This window comes from Gopherus evgoodei, chromosome 6 (genome assembly GCF_007399415.2).
Source record: "Gopherus evgoodei ecotype Sinaloan lineage chromosome 6, rGopEvg1_v1.p, whole genome shotgun sequence".
NCBI lineage: Eukaryota > Metazoa > Chordata > Testudines > Testudinidae > Gopherus > Gopherus evgoodei.
The window spans coordinates 120,051,295-120,071,275 of NC_044327.1; the positions used below are offsets into that span (position 1 = coordinate 120,051,295).

General features: G+C 43.1%; 1 protein-coding gene across 1 annotated transcript in view; it reads left to right on the forward strand.

Annotated features, from left to right (window-relative positions):
* The window catches only part of MEX3C (mex-3 RNA binding family member C), a 36,124-nt gene extending 20,810 nt beyond the window's left edge, over window positions 1-15,314 (forward strand). Inside the window, exon 2 of the mRNA XM_030566945.1 lies at window positions 12,182-15,314. Within this exon, the coding sequence (XP_030422805.1) occupies window positions 12,182-13,407 (1,226 nt within the window). The 3' untranslated portion in view covers window positions 13,408-15,314. The remainder of the gene's footprint in view (window positions 1-12,181) is intronic.
* The last annotated feature ends 4,667 nt before the right edge of the window (window positions 15,315-19,981 follow it).

The following is a 19,981-nucleotide window of genomic DNA, read 5'->3' on the forward strand; positions in this document are numbered from 1 at the left end:
TACGTTTTTAATATATAAGGCAACACCCACTCCCTTTTCCCCCTGTCTGTCCTTCCTGAGCAAACTATACCCATCCACACCAACATTCCAATCATGTATTATCCCACCAAGTTTCAGTGATGCCAACGTAATAGTTGTATTTATTTATCAGCAGTTCCAGTTCTTCCTGCTTATTACCCATACTTCTCGCATTTGTATATAGGCATCTAAGATACTGATTTGATCTTGCCTCCCAGTTTTGCCCTGACCCTCCTTTCTCTCTGCCATTATAGCCCACGCTCCCTCTTTTTTCCGACCCATCTCCCAGGTCTTCATGTTCCCCATTTACCTGTGGGCTTTGCTCACCTGTCCCCGTCGAACCTAGTTTAAAGCCCTCCTCACTAGGTTAGCCAGTCTGTGTGCAAATAGGGTCTTCTCCTCCTCGAAAGGTGAACGCCATCTCTGCCTAGCAGTCCTTCCTCAAATAGCATCCCGTGATCGAGGAAGCCAAAGCCCTCCTGACGACACCATCTTCGCAGCCAGGCATTCACCTCCATGATGCATCTGAAATTTATTGTTGATAAAGGCAAAGTAATGCACACTTGAAAAATGCCAACTGTACAGATACAATGACAGCTTCTAAATTAGCTTTTACAACTACAGAAAGATCTTTGAATCACCGTGGATAGGTGTTTTTTGAAAAAATCCACTCAATGTGCAATATCGGTCAAAAAAGGATGACAATATTGGGAACCATTAGGAAAGGGGGATAGAAAATATCATAAAGACGCTATATAAAACCATGATATGCCCACACTTTGGATACTGTTTGCATTTCTGGTTGCTCCATCTCAGAAAAGATGTATTAAAATTGGGAAAGTTACAAGAAGGGCAACAAGAATGATTAGGGGTATGGAACAGCTTCCATATGAGAATAAATTAAAAATACTAGGACTGGTCAGCTTTATAGACATCTGTCAGATCCCCCATGGAGGAGAGCTCCTATAAAATCATGAATGGTCTGGAGAAAGTGAATAAAGTATGTTTTACCCCTTCACATAACACAAGAACCAGGGATCACCCAATTAAATTAATAGGCATCAGGTTTAAACAAACCTACGGAAGTACTTCTTCACACAACGCAGGGTCAACCTGTGGAACTCATTGCTAGAGGATGTTGTGAAGGCCAAAAGTATAACTGGGTTCAGAAAAGAATTTGATCTACCCTGCATGAAATTATCTATCAGTGACTATTAGCCAGGATGGGCAGGGATGTAACCCATGTTCGGGTGTCCCTAAGCTTCTGACTGGCGGATACTGGGATTGAACAACAGGGGACAGATCATTTGATAACTGCCCTGTTCTGTTCATTTCCTCTGAAGCAGCTGGCATTATCTGGACAGGATATTGGCCTAGATGGACCATTGGTCTGGCCCAGTATGGCCATTTTTATGTTCACCCCACGACTGGGTAGTGACTGCTTGTTAACCACCTACCTCTGGGGATGTTCTGTGACCATTTGGAAGGAGAGAAGGATTACTTAACAGTAAGTGTTCTTTGACTATATTGCCTCTGCAGATCCATGCCCAATTTCCCCCTTCTGAAGAATCGCTTTGGAGGAGTCACTTCAATTTTAGTGCAAGGAAATAATTGAGGGAGTTTGGGACTTGAGTTCCTTCCTTAATGTTTACGGGTGTGTCTGCACTATAGCAGCATAGGAATGGCACTACTGTGCTATAGTGTAGACCTGTGGTCACCAATTGGTCGATCGCAATTAACTGGTCGATCCTGGAGACTCTCCCAGTCAATCGTGATTTCTGGCTGCTAAAAGTCTGGTGGTGCAGCGGGTCTGTCACTAAGGGAGGCTCTCTGCCTGCCCCAACCCCATGCTGTTCCCAGAAGCAGCCATCACGCTCCCGGGGGAGGGGAGGTAAGGGTCTCCGTGCACTGCTTCTGCCTGCAAGCACTGTCCATGCAGCTCCCATTGGCCGGGAACGGGGAATTCTGGCCAATGGGAGCTGCAGGGGTGGTGCCTGCAAAGAGGGGCAGCGTCTGGAGCCATGTCTGTGTCCCATCCCCTCTCCCCAAGGGCCTCAAGGGAGCATTAGCCTCTTCTGTAAGTGGTGTAGGGCCGGGGCAGGCAGGGAGTCTGCTTTAGCCCCACTGCACCACCAAATGGGAGCCATCTCAAGTAACTGCAGCCTGGTAGGACCCCAACCCCCTGCCCCCTCCCAGAGCCAGCACCCTGATCCCCCTCCTGCACACACCCAAGCCTCAGCCTCCTCCTGGAGCTTGCACCTCAAACTCCTTCCTGCACCCTAGCTCTGAGGACCTCCCAAGCCTACACCCTGAACCCCTGTCCCAGCCCTGAGCCCCCTCCCAGAGCCAGTACCCCATACTTCCTCCTGCACCAAGCCCCTGCCCCAGCCCTGAGCCCCCTCCAGTAGTCATTGCTTTTCTAGATGGTTCTTTTATCAAGTCATTTGGAGGTTTCCCTTTCCAAAGCTTGGCGCATGAAACTTGTTATCTTAACAGTTTGTCTCATCTGGTTTATTATGTCGAAGTCCATAAGAACATGATGATGATTATTATTGCCTATTAACAAAAGATTAGAACTGTGTAGAGCAGTGGTGCCCAAGCTTTTCCTCTTCCCCCCCCCCTTACTAGTAATAGAATGTGTCCACATGCGCACACTCCATTGTCACACAGTTGGCAGCAGAGGCGCTGGGGCTAGAGGTGGAGAGGGCAGAACTGGGCTAGGTGGTGCTCCCTCCCTGCTCCCTGTCATGAAGTGAGACTGTTTTTAATGTTTCCTCTGAATACTGTGTGGGTACCTCAGTTTCTGGCTGACACTCTGTCTCCTGGGCAACTAATGGCCCGGGCCCTTCCCCCCTGCAAGGGAATGCTGACGGTGTGGGAGAACAAAGAGGTCAGGTGACCTACTGGCCCAGGAAAGAGACAAAGGCTAGAAAGGAGGGACTGGAGGGGGTCAGTTTGGGGCTGGCTGGGGATAAGGAGTGAGTGCAGACAGGGTGGTCTGGCTCGCTGGGCCCCAGGATGTACTCAGCTGAGAGGTCCTGTTCTCTGTACCTATAAGCTCTGTTTTAGCTCATGTTCCTGTCATCTAATAAACCTCTGTTTTACTGGCTGGCGAAGAGTCACGTCTGACTGCGAAGTGGGGGTGTGTGCAGGACCCTCTGGCTTCCCCAGGATCCCACCTGGGCAGACTCGCTATGGGAAGCGCACAGAGGGGCATATGCTGAATGCTCCAAGGTCAGACCCAGGAAGGTGAAGCCATGTGAGCTGCTTGCCCTGAAGACAGTCTGTTGCAAGGGAGAGGAGGCTCCCCAAAGTCCTGACTGGCTTTGTGGAGAGCAGTTCCAGAGCATCATCCGGGGACTCTGTGACACCCCCCATGGGGCTGGCCTGGCCCTGCTGTGTGCACACCCTCAAATGTTCCTCCGCACCCACTTACAAGGGGCACACCCCATAGTTTGGGAGCCACTGGTATACGGCATTAGTATTACCATTTCAGCTGCTACATTTAGGAACATCAGTGTTTTCTCCTCAACTATTTAGTGTTGGGGTTTTGTTTTTTTTTATTTTGTTTGGTTTTTAAATACTTGAAGTCAAAAGTTGAAATTTAATGTATCTATTAAAATTTCTTTGGCTGTCCTGCAGGGCTTTGGAGTGGAGCATGGAGCAGTGGAGCTGCAGGTTTTTGCCTGGAGCTGGAGCACTGCTCCAAAGCCCTGCTGTCCTGTGCTCCTCATAGGCATCACTCTAGCTATAGTACAGCTGAGACATCTCCACTCCACACCCGTATTTTGAGATTCTGATTTGAACGAACAAAAGCTCAGTAAAATTGCTAGGTACATACATCAGTTCTGAATCTGGAGTTGCCCTATCTGCAGTGGCAGAACCTGATAGAAACTAACACAGAACATCTTGAAAGGAGCTATTACTGTAAAATAATTCTTGCCCTTTAAAAAGACTTAATTGATTGCATGGGGTAAATAAGGACATTCTTAGTGTAATCCTGACAGGCTTATTTATCACAAATCATCTTCCCTACCCCTTATGAACTGAACCCTCTTCCTAAACGCCCAGGGTTGTAGTTTGGAAATACATGTACATTTTAAATACAAAAGACCATGGAAAAACTAACTAGATCAGGCAGCTAGCTAAGGCCTTTTACCTGGGCAATATTGTCTTAAAATATTACCCCTCCAGTGCCTCAGTGTATTGAATAAGGCTGAGCATGCCATAAGCACTTTTATGATAAATAATATTTGTCTAATGCAGTATGGCTACCTCACTTGAAGCCATTAAGGTTAGCCATGTTTCCAACACTATTTTTTTTCTTCTTAAACTCATGATTTGTAATAGCCACCCTGCCCTAGCTGATAGACGAACACATGTGCCAAATCTGTTTTTAGGCTTTAAGACTGTTGCCAAAGACCTATTTTGTCCTTCAGATATTTATTTGAGCCTAAACATGTATTTATTTGAGAGATAAGACCTGCTCAAAGGAGGAAATTGCGTTTCCTGGGGAAGTATATTTATAGCTTATAACATTCATGGTCAAACAAGTCTATCTTTTAAGAAAAAGGGGAGCAGGTTTGAGAAAGATGAGCCAAACCAAGTCTTCTCATTTTCCTTGGAGTATCGACTTCAGGCTTAACATACTTCTTTGTGTATGACCAGCACAAACCAACTGGCAAATAGTTAAGGCCCTAATCCTTCAAAGATTTAGGTGTTGTCTACACTTGTTAAATATGACAGCATAAAGGAGGGGGGGAAATCTCAGCGCTTCTCAATGCTTTATAACAATGCACATACTGGGGTGTAATTTCTAAAGTGCATCAATATGTTGCCCATTAATTGGTCTCTGTTGACCATGCTAGTGCACGCTAAAAGTTTTCTAGGGCAGTTTAATGTAGCGTAACAGCACTATGCTGAAGTGCACTACAGAACATTTAGTGTACACCAGCAGGTCTACATGCACCAATTAATGTGCAGCATGTTCATGCACTTCAGAAATCATGCCCTTATAATGTGAATTATCCCACCATGTAGACAAGCCTTCAGTTACACACACAAAAGGTCTTGTACAATAACGCCTCACTTAGTGGAATTTTATGCAAAACGATGTCAGGTGAATCCAGTTTCCCCATAAGAATTAATGTAAATGGGGGAAGGTTAGGTTCCAGGGAAACTCTTTTTGCCAGACAAAAAAATGCATATACAGTATAAGTTTTAAACAGCTTAATATTGTACACAGCAATGAATGATTGTGAAGCTTGGTTGAGGTGGTGGAGTCAGAGGGTGGGATATTTCCCAGGGAATGCCTTGCTGCTAAATGATGATCTGGCACTCCATTGAGCCCTCAAGGGTAACTACACTGTTGTTAGTGTAGCCTCACTCTCTACAAGGCAGCATGGACTGAGGCAGGAGGGAGGAAACATAATAGACGCAGACCAGTAGCTGCAAACACTTCCCTGCAAAACTGAACATGATGATGAACCCACGCTATCCAGCTGGAGCACACCACTCCCTCCTCCTGACAGCACATGCACAGCTGCACAAGTGCTGACTTTCCAAAGTGTGGGAGGTGTGTGCATGAGTGAGAGACACAGACATGCATTGCCCCTTTAAGTACTCTGACCCCACTTCAAGTATGTTGCCCTTTTAAGCAGATCAAGCAGGAAGCAACAGCTTCCAGCAAGCTCCCTCCTTCCCTCCTTTCTGGGAGCTTTGTGGAGAGGGGGCCAGGAGCAGATGGACATCAACTGATATCAGCATCCCTCTTCCCCCGCCCCCCAGCAAGCAGAAAGCTCCCAGAAGCAGCTCCAAGGCAGAGGGCAGGGCAGAAGCAGCGTGGCAGTGGGGGGAGGACCACTTGAACTGCTGCTGGGCAGCTATTGAGACACATATCTTACAGGGAATTTGGGGCAGAAGCGCCCCCTCCTCCAATCAGCTCCCCCCTCATTTCTAATCTCCGCAAAGAGAGGCTGCTCTTCCAGAGAATCCTCCAAACAGTGGACAAAGCAGGCAGCTGCCAAACAAGGTTATAAGGGAACATTGCGCAACTTAAACAAGCTTGTTCCCTAATAGATCAGCAACATAACAACGTTAAGGGAGGAGTTACTGTACTGGTATAACTTTATTCATGTTCAGCAAAGCAAAATAAACTATACCAGTATAAAACCCCCTTATCTGGTGTAACTATGTCAGTTTAAACAAAACAAAATCTCGCCCTTTGCCAACAGCTATGCCAGTCTACACTTAGTTTTATTGTGCTTTACTCAGTGGTAAAGTTAAGCACAGTTGTAGGCCCATTTTAAAATCAGTAGAACTACTCAAGTTATGGATATATTTACACTACAGTAACAATACGGGGGGGCGGGGAGGGGAGGAGTTGATGGATATAGGTAGTCCACCTCTCCAAGAGGTGGTAGCTAGGTCAGTGGAAGAATTCTTCCATCAACCTAACTGTGTCTACAACATGGGTTAGGTCAACCTTTCTACAGTGCTCAGGATGAGAAATTTTTCATGGCCCTGGTAATGCAACTAAGTTAATCTAATTAAGTGTAGACCTCAGTCTAAAGTATTCTTTGGCTGTCAGACTTCACTGTCCGTGTCTGTTTACATTTGTTACTGGGATATTCTACATTTTCTTACGTCAGAATAGCTATTCAATTCAATAATTAGGAGACACAAGGGGATGGGGGAGGGTTGGGGGATTTTTCTTCATATGCGTTTTTGTCCTTGACTCAAAAGGCTGAGAAACCTCTTGATTTGTACAGTGGCCATATGACTCTTAATAGCTTAATGATTCCATGTCAGACTGAAGGCAACTTGCTCAGATGCAGCATATTGTACAAGGAAATGGAATCAGCCAAGCTGTGCATTGTCACCTCTGCAGTGACTAATAGAGGAGGGTAGGGAACCAGAACGGCCAAGTAAAAACAAATAGAAAAATCGTTCTAATAGAACTATATAATGAGGTTTAATGACCTTGTTATGACATGGTTGCCTTTTACAATAGTCTATTATGGGTGTCTTCCAGCTTTCCTAGCAAACTAAACTGAGTTGGTATTGATTGGTGCATTCATAGGTCTCTGGTGTTGTACTTGATGATTAGGGCCATACCAAATTCACAGCCATGAACACATCACAGACCATGAAATCTGATCTCCCCCGTGAAATCTGGTTATTGTAGCAGAGGGACAAGGTGGAGGGTGGTCCTGGCCAGGACTGGGGAATGACAGGACTTCCTCTGCCTCTGCAGGGGCCGCTCAAGGAGCCAGGTCAGACCCACCTCTGGGAACCTAGAACTAGATAAATTCATGGAGGATAGGTCTATCAATGGCTATTAGCCAGGATGGGCAGGGGTGGTGTCCCTAGCCTCTGTTTGCCAGAAGCTGGGAACAGGCGATGGGATGGATCACTTACTTTATGATTACCTGGTCTGTTCATTCCCTCTGGGGCACCTGGTATTGGATGCTGTTGGAAGACAGGATATTGGGCTAGATGGACCTTTGGTCTGACCCAGTATGGCCGTTCTTATGTTCTAACTTTACCTGGCTGCAAGAAGCTCTGCGGCTGCTGGCTGGGACAGCCTCTGATCAAGATGGGAGGCTTCTGGGAAAACTCGGGCATATGGTAACCCACCCCACCCGTACTCTGTGAGCCTCACTTCTGTGCTGCTGCTGATGGTGGCACTGGCTTTAGAGTTTGATTCACTGAGGGGTGAAGCACTGGAAAGTGTTACATAGGGAGTTGGTGGAATCTTCATCCTTAGAGGTTTTTAAGGCCCGGCTTGAGAGAGCCCTGGCTGGGATGATTTAGTTGGTCCTGCTTTAAGCAGGGGGTTGGACTAGATGACCCCCTGAGGTCCCTTCCAACCCTAATCTTGTATGTATGTACCTGTGATACCCAGCCAGCAACCAGTGCTCTCCAGCTGCCCAGCTGTGAAGGCAGTGCCCGTGCCAGCAGCAATACAGAAGTGAGGGTGACAATCCCATGATCCCTCTACAATAACCTTGGAACCCCTGTGACCCTCTTTTGGGTCAGGATCCCCGCCCCCCAGTTACACCACCATGAAATCATAAATTGATTACTTTTAAAATCCTGTGACTGTGAAATTGACCAAAATGGACTATGAATTCGGTGGGGCCCTAATGATTTCCTTTGGCGGCAGTTCTTTCTATCCTTTAGATAAAGTTTGAGAGTATACCTTGGATTTGGTGGAAACTGCTTTCTTGCGAAGCCAGTTTTAAAATGTCTGAGGTATTGTTCTGCCACCTTTTTGGCAAGAGGCAGATCTGGGGCTTCGCTTTTTCGAGGCTGAGGAGTCCTATCTTAAAAAAAAGAGCCATGCTGCTCTTGGTCAGTGCACCATTCTGAATGCTGACATATTATGAAACCTTATCAATGTGAGTTGTACTGGGACTGAAGTTTATTAAAAGCAACATTTTTATGAGTTGTCACCTGACATGACAAGTCCCTGCAGGTTGTGGGGATTGGGTGTTAGAGACGGAAGACTAGCTACCAGGGAAACTTGTTTTGAATGTGTAACTTATTCAGACTGGTAAAGCACCATGGAAACTAGTATTCAGTAGGCTCAGATCTACCGTTTTAAATGTTCATGTTTCATACCCTCTATGAAATAAAGACACAGTATCAGTTATCCAAGTGGAATGAAGGAAATTAAAGTAATTCTTGCATGTGTGTGTTGAAGGGGCTGGGGGGGGGGAATAGTTGGTGCACATGAGGAGGATATGACTTCAATTTGGGGTCATTCGGATAAACAAGACTTTACTGCATTGAGAAGCTTAGCAGCCGCATATTGAGCTCACAGTGGGTTAGTTTATCCCCCGAGGCAAATTTCTTGTTAAATTTCTTGTTGATTTGTCAACTTAATGTTTGTGATGGCATCCAAAACCAAGGGCAGGCTGGGCACTTACTCAGAGTGGGAAGCCCACAACACAATCTAGGTGTACAGAGAGAATAGGAAATTACTTAAATTAGGAGCTATATTGTACATTAATGTTGTTTGCAGAGAAATTGAACCTTTCTCCAAAAGCTGATCCCTACAACCTCCCACAATACTTGTGACATGTGACTTTTTTCTTAGTCCTCCCATTCAATTGCTGGTGTGGCAGTTGTCCTGCTCGATGGATTTGACTATTAGCAGACTCCACTCCCAAAGCACTTGCATAAAATCTTTCTTTACAAAGTAAATGAAAGGGACACATTGTCACTTTTTGGGGGGTTGGTTTTTTTTCCTAAATTCATTAAAGATTCCCCTTTCTGCAAGCATCCTTGTACATAGTATAGCCTGGAATATTTGATAGAAAATCCTTAATTTTTTTAAAGAGCCTTTTCAAAGGTTTTCTGGCTTCTGGTTGACACTAAGGGGCCTGCTCAGCAAAGGAGAGTAGTGGGCACAGGCACAGTGCCACCCACACTATCTGTACCTGTTTCTTCTTCTCACCTGCCTGCTTTCTGGCCTTGACAGCAGCATTGCAGTGTAGGGCGTCTTAGGGCACTTTCACATGAGGATAAAAGCCCCAGGGAGTGAGCTGCTGTCTCGGGATTCGGGGTTAAACATTGCTGGGTAGATATTCTGGCTTGGGCTGGGACGCTCCACCCTTGTAGGCAGCCTGAGCCCAAACATCTGCTCACCAATTTTTTGGCCCAAGGCCCACAAGCCCAAGTCAGCTGACCTAACATCCCCAGGGCTTCTATACTCCTCAAAAGGATCTGCAGAGGAGCCCCAAGAGGTTATGATCCCCTCCCTATCCCCCCCCACCCCTGATTCTAATCATCAGAAGTGTTACTTGAAACAGTCATAGGTAATGTTTTTGAGACGGAAATTTTTGGGGAGCTTAAATTGATCATTTCCCTTGCCGAAGTGCCCTTGAAATTGTTTTCCCCCCCTATGGCTGTTAAGCGGCTAATGTTAAAGTTGGCCCCCTTTGGATATGTTTACACTGCAGCTGAAAGCAAACTTCCCAGCCAAGGTAGACAGACTTATGCTAGTGGGGCTGAAACTAACGCAGTGTGACCATTGTGACTTGGGCTTTCAAGCCTAGGGAGTCGGAGCTGTAGCCTCTGTAGCAGTATCCATGCTGCTGGGTTTTTTTATCTGTTAGCTCGAGTCTGTCTACCTGGGCTAGGAGACTTGCTTCCAGCTGCAGTGTAGATATACCTTGTGTCCTAAAGAACTGTTACAGATCACTGACAGTCTATTGGCTGCTTCTGGGTCCTGATGATGTGCAGCAGGAGTTCAAGCTGCTTGTGTGTACAACATGCTAAAAATCCTCACATTCTTTAGGAAGAGACCTGCCTGCCATTTTGTCCTCAAACTTTTTTGAGTTATACAAGTGTAAAGCTTCTTTAACTATTCATTTCCACTCCTTCAGCATTCATTATGTAAATACAACTTGAAAATCCCAGCAAGCACCTAATGTACAAAGATTATACCAAATTACGTAAAAGGAGAAAACTGGCAGACTGTTACTCAACAGGCTGGGAGGGAAGTCTCACTTATCAAATGAGGCAAGAGTAAAGCATAAATTATACCAGTACTCACTGGTAACAACCCTTCTTGGTAAATGTCATGTTTTGGGGATGTTGATTAAAGTACCTAGTATGTGTGTGCATTGTCTGCTCCCTAACTCCTGTCAGTGTTTGACTTCTTTGTACTGAACACTTCTGATGGGGATGGGGGAGGAAGGAGGCAGGAGAAGTCAGTGGACTGTGTTAGTGGATGCTGATGTGCCTTGTTTGTGTGTTTGTCGAGGGGTTTAGCTTGATCCTGCAGGTGTTCAGCATGCATCTTGACATGATTGAGGAAATACACCCCACAAAGCCAGAAACACAGAATTCTAGTTAATTTCCACAGTGCCTGTAAATGTAGTAAGTGCCATGTGGAGGTGGTGGAGCCATGTATACCTGACTTTTTTGCTCTGTAATGTAAGGGCATTTATCCAAAGTGTGTGTGTGTGTGTGTGTGTGTGTGTGTGTGTGTGTATATATATATATATATATATATATATATAATTTTTTTTTTATTTTTTTTTTTTTTACTCCTCATGAAGCACGAGTGTAGACAAGGCTACAGGTACGCAGGCCTAATTGACACAGTGTTCAAAGGCTGCCAGCACCTTGCCTGGTGTTGCCACTGTTACTACAACTCCTGGAGGTCTACCAGTGCTAAAGTTAAAGATTCATAACAAAGTAACTGATGTAGAGGGGGCTGAAAAGAATTGAATTGAACAGCTGAGTAGCAAAATTTCTACCACCATCCCCCCCCCCCCCCACACACACACACACACAGTTATCACAGGTAAACCCTTAGCTTGCACCTAAGCAACTGAATTTCTTTTTTAATCTTAAACCTTGACACCTATTAGAACTGACATTCCATAAAATTCAGGATGGTGCGATAAACGCCATGCTCGAGCAGATGAAAACTTTTATTGCATCACTTACAACTCTGATATCTCAGTGAGTTTAATTTCACTTTCTTGTCTGGGAAACATTGGAAAGGTGCTATCTTTAATGTGTTTTAAAAAAAAAACAAAAATCCTATAGAAATGGCACAGCCTCATCGGATAGGCCAAGCACTAGGGGAGTTGCCTTCAGAATAGATTGTAGTATTAAGGAATAATGTAAAAACACTTTCAAAAGTGATTAAGAAAAATCAGTTGAATAATGTTACTGCACAGTGTCAGATTTCAGAGTAGCAGCCGTGTTAGTCTGTATCCGCAAAAAGAACAGGAGTACTTGAGGCACCTTAGAGACTAACAAATTTATTTCTGAATGAGCTTTCGTGAGCTGCAACTCATTTCTTCTGTGCATCTGAAGAAGTGAGCTGTAACTCACGCAAGCTCATGCAGAAATAAATTTGTTAGTCTCTAAGGTGCCACAAGTACTCCTGTTCTTACTGCACAGTGTGTTAGTCTCACCTTTGTGGTCACCACAGATCAGCGTGGAAATAATTGAGAGAGAAGTTTTTGCTGCTTTCACTGACATGACTTGTGAGAAGACCAGATGGCTTCAGGTTTCACCCTTGCAGTTCCTTGAAGCTTGCAAGCAGTTAAAAACAGGAGATTGTTTGTTTGTTTTTCTTTTTTTAAAAAAAAATCATTCGTTGCTAAATATGTGTTTCTTTCTTTTCTCTAAACAGGTTGCAAAATAAAAGCATTAAGGGCCAAGACGAATACTTACATTAAGACCCCTGTTCGTGGAGAAGAACCCATTTTTGTCGTCACTGGACGAAAAGAGGATGTAGCCATGGCCAAAAGGGAAATTCTCTCAGCAGCTGAACACTTCTCCATGATCAGAGCATCACGCAACAAAAATGGTCCTGCTCTGGGCGGGCTGCCATGTACTCCCAACCTGCCAGGTCAGACTACAGTCCAAGTCAGGGTGCCTTACCGTGTAGTTGGGCTAGTGGTTGGACCCAAAGGAGCTACAATCAAAAGAATTCAGCAGCAGACACACACATACATTGTTACTCCCAGCAGAGACAAGGAGCCAGTCTTTGAGGTTACAGGGATGCCTGAAAATGTAGACCGTGCACGTGAAGAAATAGAAATGCATATTGCCATGCGCACTGGAAACTACATTGAGCTGAATGAAGAAAATGATTTCCATTACAATGGTACAGATGTGAGCTTTGAAGGCGGGACTCTTGCATCTGCTTGGCTTACTTCCAATCCTGTCCCTCCTAGCCGCACCAGAATGATTTCTAACTATAGAAATGACAGCTCCAGCTCCTTAGGAAGTGGCTCCACTGATTCCTATTTTGGAAGCAATAGATTGGCTGACTTCAGCCCAACAAGTCCATTCAGCACAGGAAACTTCTGGTTTGGAGAAACGTTGCCCTCTGTAGGCACAGAAGACCTTGCAGTTGACTCTCCTGCATATGACTCCTTACCAACACCTTCCCAAACTATCTGGACCCCTTTTGAACCAGTAAACCCGCTATCTGGCTTTGGTAGTGACCCTACTGGTAACATGAAGACTCAGCGTCGAGGGAGTCAGCCATCCACTCCTCGTCTGTCACCTACGTTTCCTGAAACTTTGGAACATGCACTTGCTAGGAGAGTGAGAAGTGACCCACCCAGTACATGCAACCAGGTTGGCCTTCCAATATACATCCCTGCTTTTTCTAATGGTACCAACAGCTACTCCTCTTCCAATGGTGGTTCCACATCCAGTTCGCCACCCGAGTCTAGACGAAAGCATGACTGTGTGATATGCTTTGAGAATGAAGTTATTGCTGCCCTAGTTCCTTGTGGCCACAATCTCTTCTGTATGGAATGTGCCAACAAGATCTGTGAAAAAGAAACTCCATCATGTCCAGTTTGCCAGACAGCTGTTACTCAGGCAATCCAAATTCACTCTTAAATATATATAGATATTATATATGGACTTTTTAAACTCTTAAAGGCATGGGTGTAATGGTACCCCCTCCTCCCCAAGTAAACTTCCTAATTAATTCTGACTGTTATTGGGCTTTCTTGGGAATAGGCTAAAGTTGTTAGTAAACTTTTATCCTTTCTAAAAGGCTGCTACGGTAACACTAAACCTAGATCGTCTCTGTCCGGTTTGGTTTAAACAGATGGCATGTTTATCAGAGATACGTGTGGTATAAGGAGGGGAGAAACTTTAGATCAATTTCAAAACCAAGAAAACAAATTAATTTTACAGGTTTTCTTAGTGATCTGTATTCGTGTTGATAACGTCTGTGTTCTGGAGGCAATGAACCCCATAGCCTAAACAGAGAATTAGTCTGTGCTAGAGGGTTCGTGGTATTATTGATGTATCAAAAAAACACTTCCAATGCTGCCTTCTTTACACTGCCAGTTTTGAAATACGTTTTGGGTTTTGTTTAGTTTTATTTTACAACAACTTATGCCTAATTCTTCAGTATTGCAAATAACTTTTTAATGCACAGTTTGATTTTTTTTTTTGAATGGATAAGGTTGTTGGCAGTTTTAAATAGATCACTGTTAATTGTAGGTGGAGCGAAGAAATGGGATGGACTGCCAAACTGACCTTCATCTCACCCAGTTTGTAAACAATGGTATGTTCAGAGGATCAGGAACGATTTGGTCTCCTTCATTGTGAATTCCTACCCACTGCTTTTCTTAATGGATTGTGGAGTAGCCTGATGGTGGCTTGATCCCATTTCAGTAAGGGCTTTAGGGTGCACATACTTTGGCTAATAGTGAGGATGCTAACATTCCATTCACTAGTCTGATCATGGTGTTCTTAAATTACATTTTAGAGATTATATAGTTCAAAAATGTGAAGCATTTTTATGTTCAATCCATACTTGTCTTGCACATTATATAAATATATATATATATATATATATATATATATATTTTATTTTAGTAATGTAAAGGAAAAAGGGGGAGGTGTGTATGTGCTCGTGTATAATTCCTGAAAGCAGCTGCGACCATGGCCCTTCAATCATTTTACGTCATTTCAAAACAGTTTCCAATCACAACAAAAGATGGCTTTCGAATGTGCTGCGTACATTTCAACCTGTGGATGTCTCTAGCTTCTTCATCCTCAGTATATTCCAAAATCTGTGCTGGCATATGAAAAAATGAAAACCCCTCCACACACACAGTGGAATTTTCTATTTTTTTAAGCGTTATTTTCCCAAGACACACACAAGCTTTTTTTCCTCAGTATAACAAAACAAATTCTATGTATTGAACTAGTAAATATACAAAAATTTTATTTTTTATTTCCACTTGAAGAGTTACATTTCGTATAAAAGTTTACAAATAATGGTTTTTATTTTACGATTTTTTCAGTATAAGAGTTGCCTTGATGGCATATTATGTAATGCATAACTTTAATGCTAATTGCTTGTAGAATAGTTAAATGTCAGTATTGAAACCTAATCTTTAGCTGCAGTCTTGTAGATATGAACCAATGTTCACCAAGCATGTATTTTGTATTTTATTGCATTGTACACTGCAGCTAATAAGCCAAGGAATCGACAGATATTAGGTGCGTGTACCATTTCTATAAACCACAAACTAACAATGACAAACTATCAATATAGTTTAGTATTTGCTAATTTTACTACACTCTTTTTGTTATGTATATGTAGGGAGGTCATAGGGATTATAAATTCAATTTGAGTAAAGTTTAAAAACCATATATTTTATGATAAAGGGCCTTTAACTTATGATGGCCAAAGCACTGATATTATATATTTGCTGTAAAGAGAATTATAAGAGTTTTATTTTTCTGATATTAAAAGTTACTTAATAAAGACTTGTTTCCATTAACTTGAATGTTTTCTGATTTTTGCTGTTTTCATGGTTCTCATTTCAAGCCACTTTTGGGAAACTATAATCTGACTTAGCTCCCTTCCCCCCCTTAAAACTTGGGGTTTATATTGCTTAAGTGCTTTGCAAGTGAATAGTTTTTTTATTTTACACGTAATCTTAAAAAAAAAAAAATAGCAATGACTGACCAAATTTCAGAAAAGTTAGTCGTAGGATTGGTAATATCTGAGAGCAAATAGTCAAAATAATTTAGAAATTTTCTGTTCCAAGCCCATCTAAGATAAATTTATTTCCCTTCTTAGATACACACACATGCAGCAGAAGAGAATTATCACATATTTGTTTGAAGTAGTGTTTTACTTTCATTATTTCAGCAGTGTCAGTTTCTTGCTGAATTCAAGTTGCAGGTTTTGGTTTTTTTTTTGCCTTTCCCATTTAATTGAAATTTTTAAACAATATCAGGTGCATTGCATTTGGTGTTTAAACTGAATGTGAACACAGATGCGTTGAGGTATCAAGCATGTTCTTCTTACTAAGGGTCAGATTCTATTGTTCACCCCCATTTTGATCCATAACTCGCTCTGCAAGCCGCCCAGTTCTGATCCATTTTAGGAGTTTATAGCTCCCATTATTGTAGTGTTTGCGCATCTCAAACTTTAAACTTCAACGCCCCTGAGAGGTAGGGAAGTGCTATGATCCTGGTTTGACACATGAGGAACTGAGGCACAGAGCAGTTCAACTATTTGTCCAGGGTCACACACGAATCCTGAGACAGTGTGAGTCATTGGATCCAGGCCTCCTGAAACACAGGCTGCTGCTCTAACCACTGGGCTTCCCATCCTCTGATTTCAGTGAGCTATAACTCAGCATGAGTAAGAGTGCAGAACTTGGCCATAAATTGCCTTCAGAAACTGTTCAGAACTAGAAGGCATGTGTATGTGTGTTAAAAATATGTCTAATCTAACTGTGGCCAGTAAAGAGATTTCTACCACTCGGCCAGATTCTGATCCCTCTGGTGCAGGCTGCTCCTCCTCATGGTAACAATCTGCTGCATTAGGATTAAAAGGGAAGAATGAAGACAAATGTCCCTGTAAAGAAAAGGAGTTCTCTGTTGGCCTCTCCATTTGAAGGGACTGGAATCTGCAGCGCTTGGTTGTTTGATGTACTTCAGTCCAAGCTATTATGAAATGATGATGTAGCTCTTATAGTAATCAATATCCGGTAGGCTTTGTTGAAGTGATGGCTCTCTGCCAGCAGCAATAACAGGTGTATTGAATAAAAGTCGTGCTATTTACCTTCAAGCCTCTAAACATGCTGGGCCCTGATTATTTTAGAGAATCATCGCCTACCCTGACTTCCGTATTCCTTGGCGTCTCTAGAGATGCTCACGCCTCCTGTGCAGCAGGCCCCGTGCTGTGAAACACCCAGAAGATGTTGCTGTCCACCTTCAGATTGGAATGAAATGTTCCTCTTCATAACTTTTTTTTTTCTTGATAGAACCCTGAAGAGGACAAATAAAATGTGAATTCACCCCATGCTCTCTTTTGGTATGTCATATGGCAAGGGAATAATTTACCTTTCAGGCTCTGAGAAGATGCCACAATTAGGCATGTTTTTATAATGTCCAAATACACAGCTGATTTTCCAATAAAATCTGTTTCTTAACCAGTTAGTGTTCCAGCTTTGTTAGATTGCACAAGGCTGGAGTTAGCTTAAAAGACTAATTTTGATTTTCTTATAATTATTGTATTACATGTTGTTTTCCCTGCATCAGAAACACTTCTGATCAGTGACTAAAGTCCAGAATTTTAGCTTCTGTTTAGATAGAGGTGAAACAATTTTCATGAATCTATAATTCATTGTCAAGTCAGTGTTTGACAGCTTTTTTTAAATCCCATAGTTTTTGTTTACCGACGTAATAAAATGATTAAAAAAAAAGTGTTCAGTTTTAAAAATCTACTTGTTTCAGTTCAGCTTCGGCAATTGACAGTCAAATCCATTTTACTTTCAGATTTTGGTGTTAAATATTAAAATTGTGAACACTAAGGGAGTGTCAGTTTAAAAAAAAATAGATTTTAAATGTCCTAAGTTTTGTAGAAGTTTGTTTTAAGGTCATGTAAATTTTAAGCCAAATTTGAGTTGGTCATGTCATTTGGGTGCCACAAATGTGCGTGTAACTTGAGTAAACATGCAAGTGTGTTACTTCCGTTCCTCTGTGTGGGGATGGTAGAGGGGGCACAAAAGGATAGTTTAGTCCTAAGTTTTGATTAAAATTTTGAACACTGCAGCTACCAATGAGAATTAACCTTTCAAAAATCTGCTGGCCTGAAAATCATTTGAGGCACAAAAAATGAATCCCGTATCACGGAACTCAGAGCCAGACATTCCAGAGTTCAAACCCTGGCACAGATGCCTCTTCCTTTTAACCTCTGGTCTCCTTTTCCCATCTGCATAATGGATCTAATAATTGCTTCACAGGGGTGCTGAGGATTAATTTAGTGTTTTTTAAAATGATCTAAAGACTAACACGGCTACCGTCTTATACATGTATTTCAGCGTTGTCAGCAAACATCTTTTATAAATCGTCAATGAAAGACCTGAATGAGCTTCTATACTTACATAAAAGTGATTTATAGTCACAAGTTTTGTGATTGACACTTTTATTTTCCCTTCTGAAAATCGCAAAGGGAAACTTGGGGAGGAGGGGCAAGGGATAGTGACTCTGATATGTCTTCATTTAGCTTTCATGAAACCACAATGTAAGCTGCTCCCTAAACATGAAGAATTAGATCGGACTGCTCAGTGCTTATGGCAGAGGTAAGCAAAAGTGATAGTGAAGATTATAATTCACTTACACAAAGAACCAAGACTTGATATGCAAGAACACTTAGTCTGCCTGGTAGTGGGATGATCTTAAATATGATTTCAGTTAGAACATGGTCTGGTGGAGGCTTAGCAAATACGAGCACTCAGTGAACAGAGCATTCCATTGTGGGGTATGGGGGGGCAGCGGGGCTGCTCTCAATACATCTAGATTCTTAAAGCAGGTCGATCCCCCATCTGAGCACCTTGCTCCTATGTAGCTTTGATCAAGATTTTTTAAAAAGTCTGAAATTAGGCTGCTAAATAAGTGGGCTGATTTTCTCAAAACTGCTAAGCACTCAGCAGCTCTTAAGTCAAAAGGGAGCAGCTTGTGCACTGAACTTCTGAAAATCAGGCTGCTTAGGCAGGAGTCTGTCCTTTAGGAACTTGTGCTTGTGGTACCCTGTTGTGGCTTGTAGATAAGCTGCTGCATTCCCCACCAGTCAGCATTACCTACGGTTGAATACAGTCACTCTGAGATCGGTAGCAATGTTCAGCCCAAGGTCTCATGAAGATTTGGCTCACGACGGCCAAGTTTGAATCCAATAGGCCGAGGCATGGTATTCTTGCCAGATGCAGGTGGAAATGAGCATTTGTCATGGCCATCCTGTCATCCAATAGTAAGAAGTCCAATTGAACCCCAAAACAGCAAGCAGCTACTGTCTCCTGCCCTAACATCCCCCTGTGCTGATAAGCTCTTTTAATATGTTTCCAGCTGCCTTGGATTCTGCTTTGTCCAGGTGTTGACCTTGACTGGGCCCCAAGGAAGCTCTGTGGGTGTAATATAGAGCTAAGTGTCATGTAAATACTGATGGCTCTGCCATTGGTGTTCTCTCACCTGATCCCCTTCATACGGATGCTGACTAATACAGAGGAGATGATAGAGCTTGGTGGCTTATTATGACAATCCAGAGATGAATATGGAAATACAGCCATTGTCTATGGACAGGAAGAGGTCATCCACCAGTGCTATATACCAGGCCCTGGGTATTGACAGGTAGCATTGGAGATGTTTGGGCTAAGCTTCATTTAGCTCGGGGGGGGGGTGGCGGGATAAGAGGCTGCAGTTTGCCCATTACTGTGGTATGTATGCACTGTAGACCTTGGGTGGTAGCTTGAGATTGCTAGTATTGAGAGAAAGCATCAATACTAGCTGGACTCCAGGATGTTTGAGTGGTTAGTACATTTCATGTTTCCCAGGTGCTTCCAATCATTGCTTAGTTGCAATTCCAAATATTCTCTCTCAACACCCAGGGAGCAGATTTGGGGAGGGGCATGGGAGGCAAAATGCCAGTTCATTACCCTGAGCTAGGCTGCTGGATCGCCTCTCTCAGACACAGTGTTTGGGAGCAAATAAACCACTGGCTGATCTTCTTTAGCAAAGAAAAGGAGCAACACCAAAGGGAGAGGTTTTTTTAAAGTTTCAGAAGCCAACTCTGAGCTAATATCCTACTAGCTTAATTTTCTGATGCATCTACTTCCACAAGGGCAGCAATTCCTTTTTTTTTTAGATCAGGTAAGTGGCAAAATTCTCCACTGTTCAAAGCATTCAGCTATAGTGTCTGTAAGCAGCAAGTAGAGTTGGCCTAAAACAAGCATATTTTTCACACAAAAAACTGCAAAGAATTTCAGAACTTTTCAACCAGTTCCTTGCCTCAGTAGGTTAAGAATTAAAATCTGCATGAACAAAGAGGGAGGGCATGGTGTGGTTGGAAAATAAAGCAGCTTATTGGGCTCTGAAGTGTCAGGGCAGGGCGTAAAAGTGTTACATTTGCCTTTTTCATTCCAAAGTGCTACACGAACAG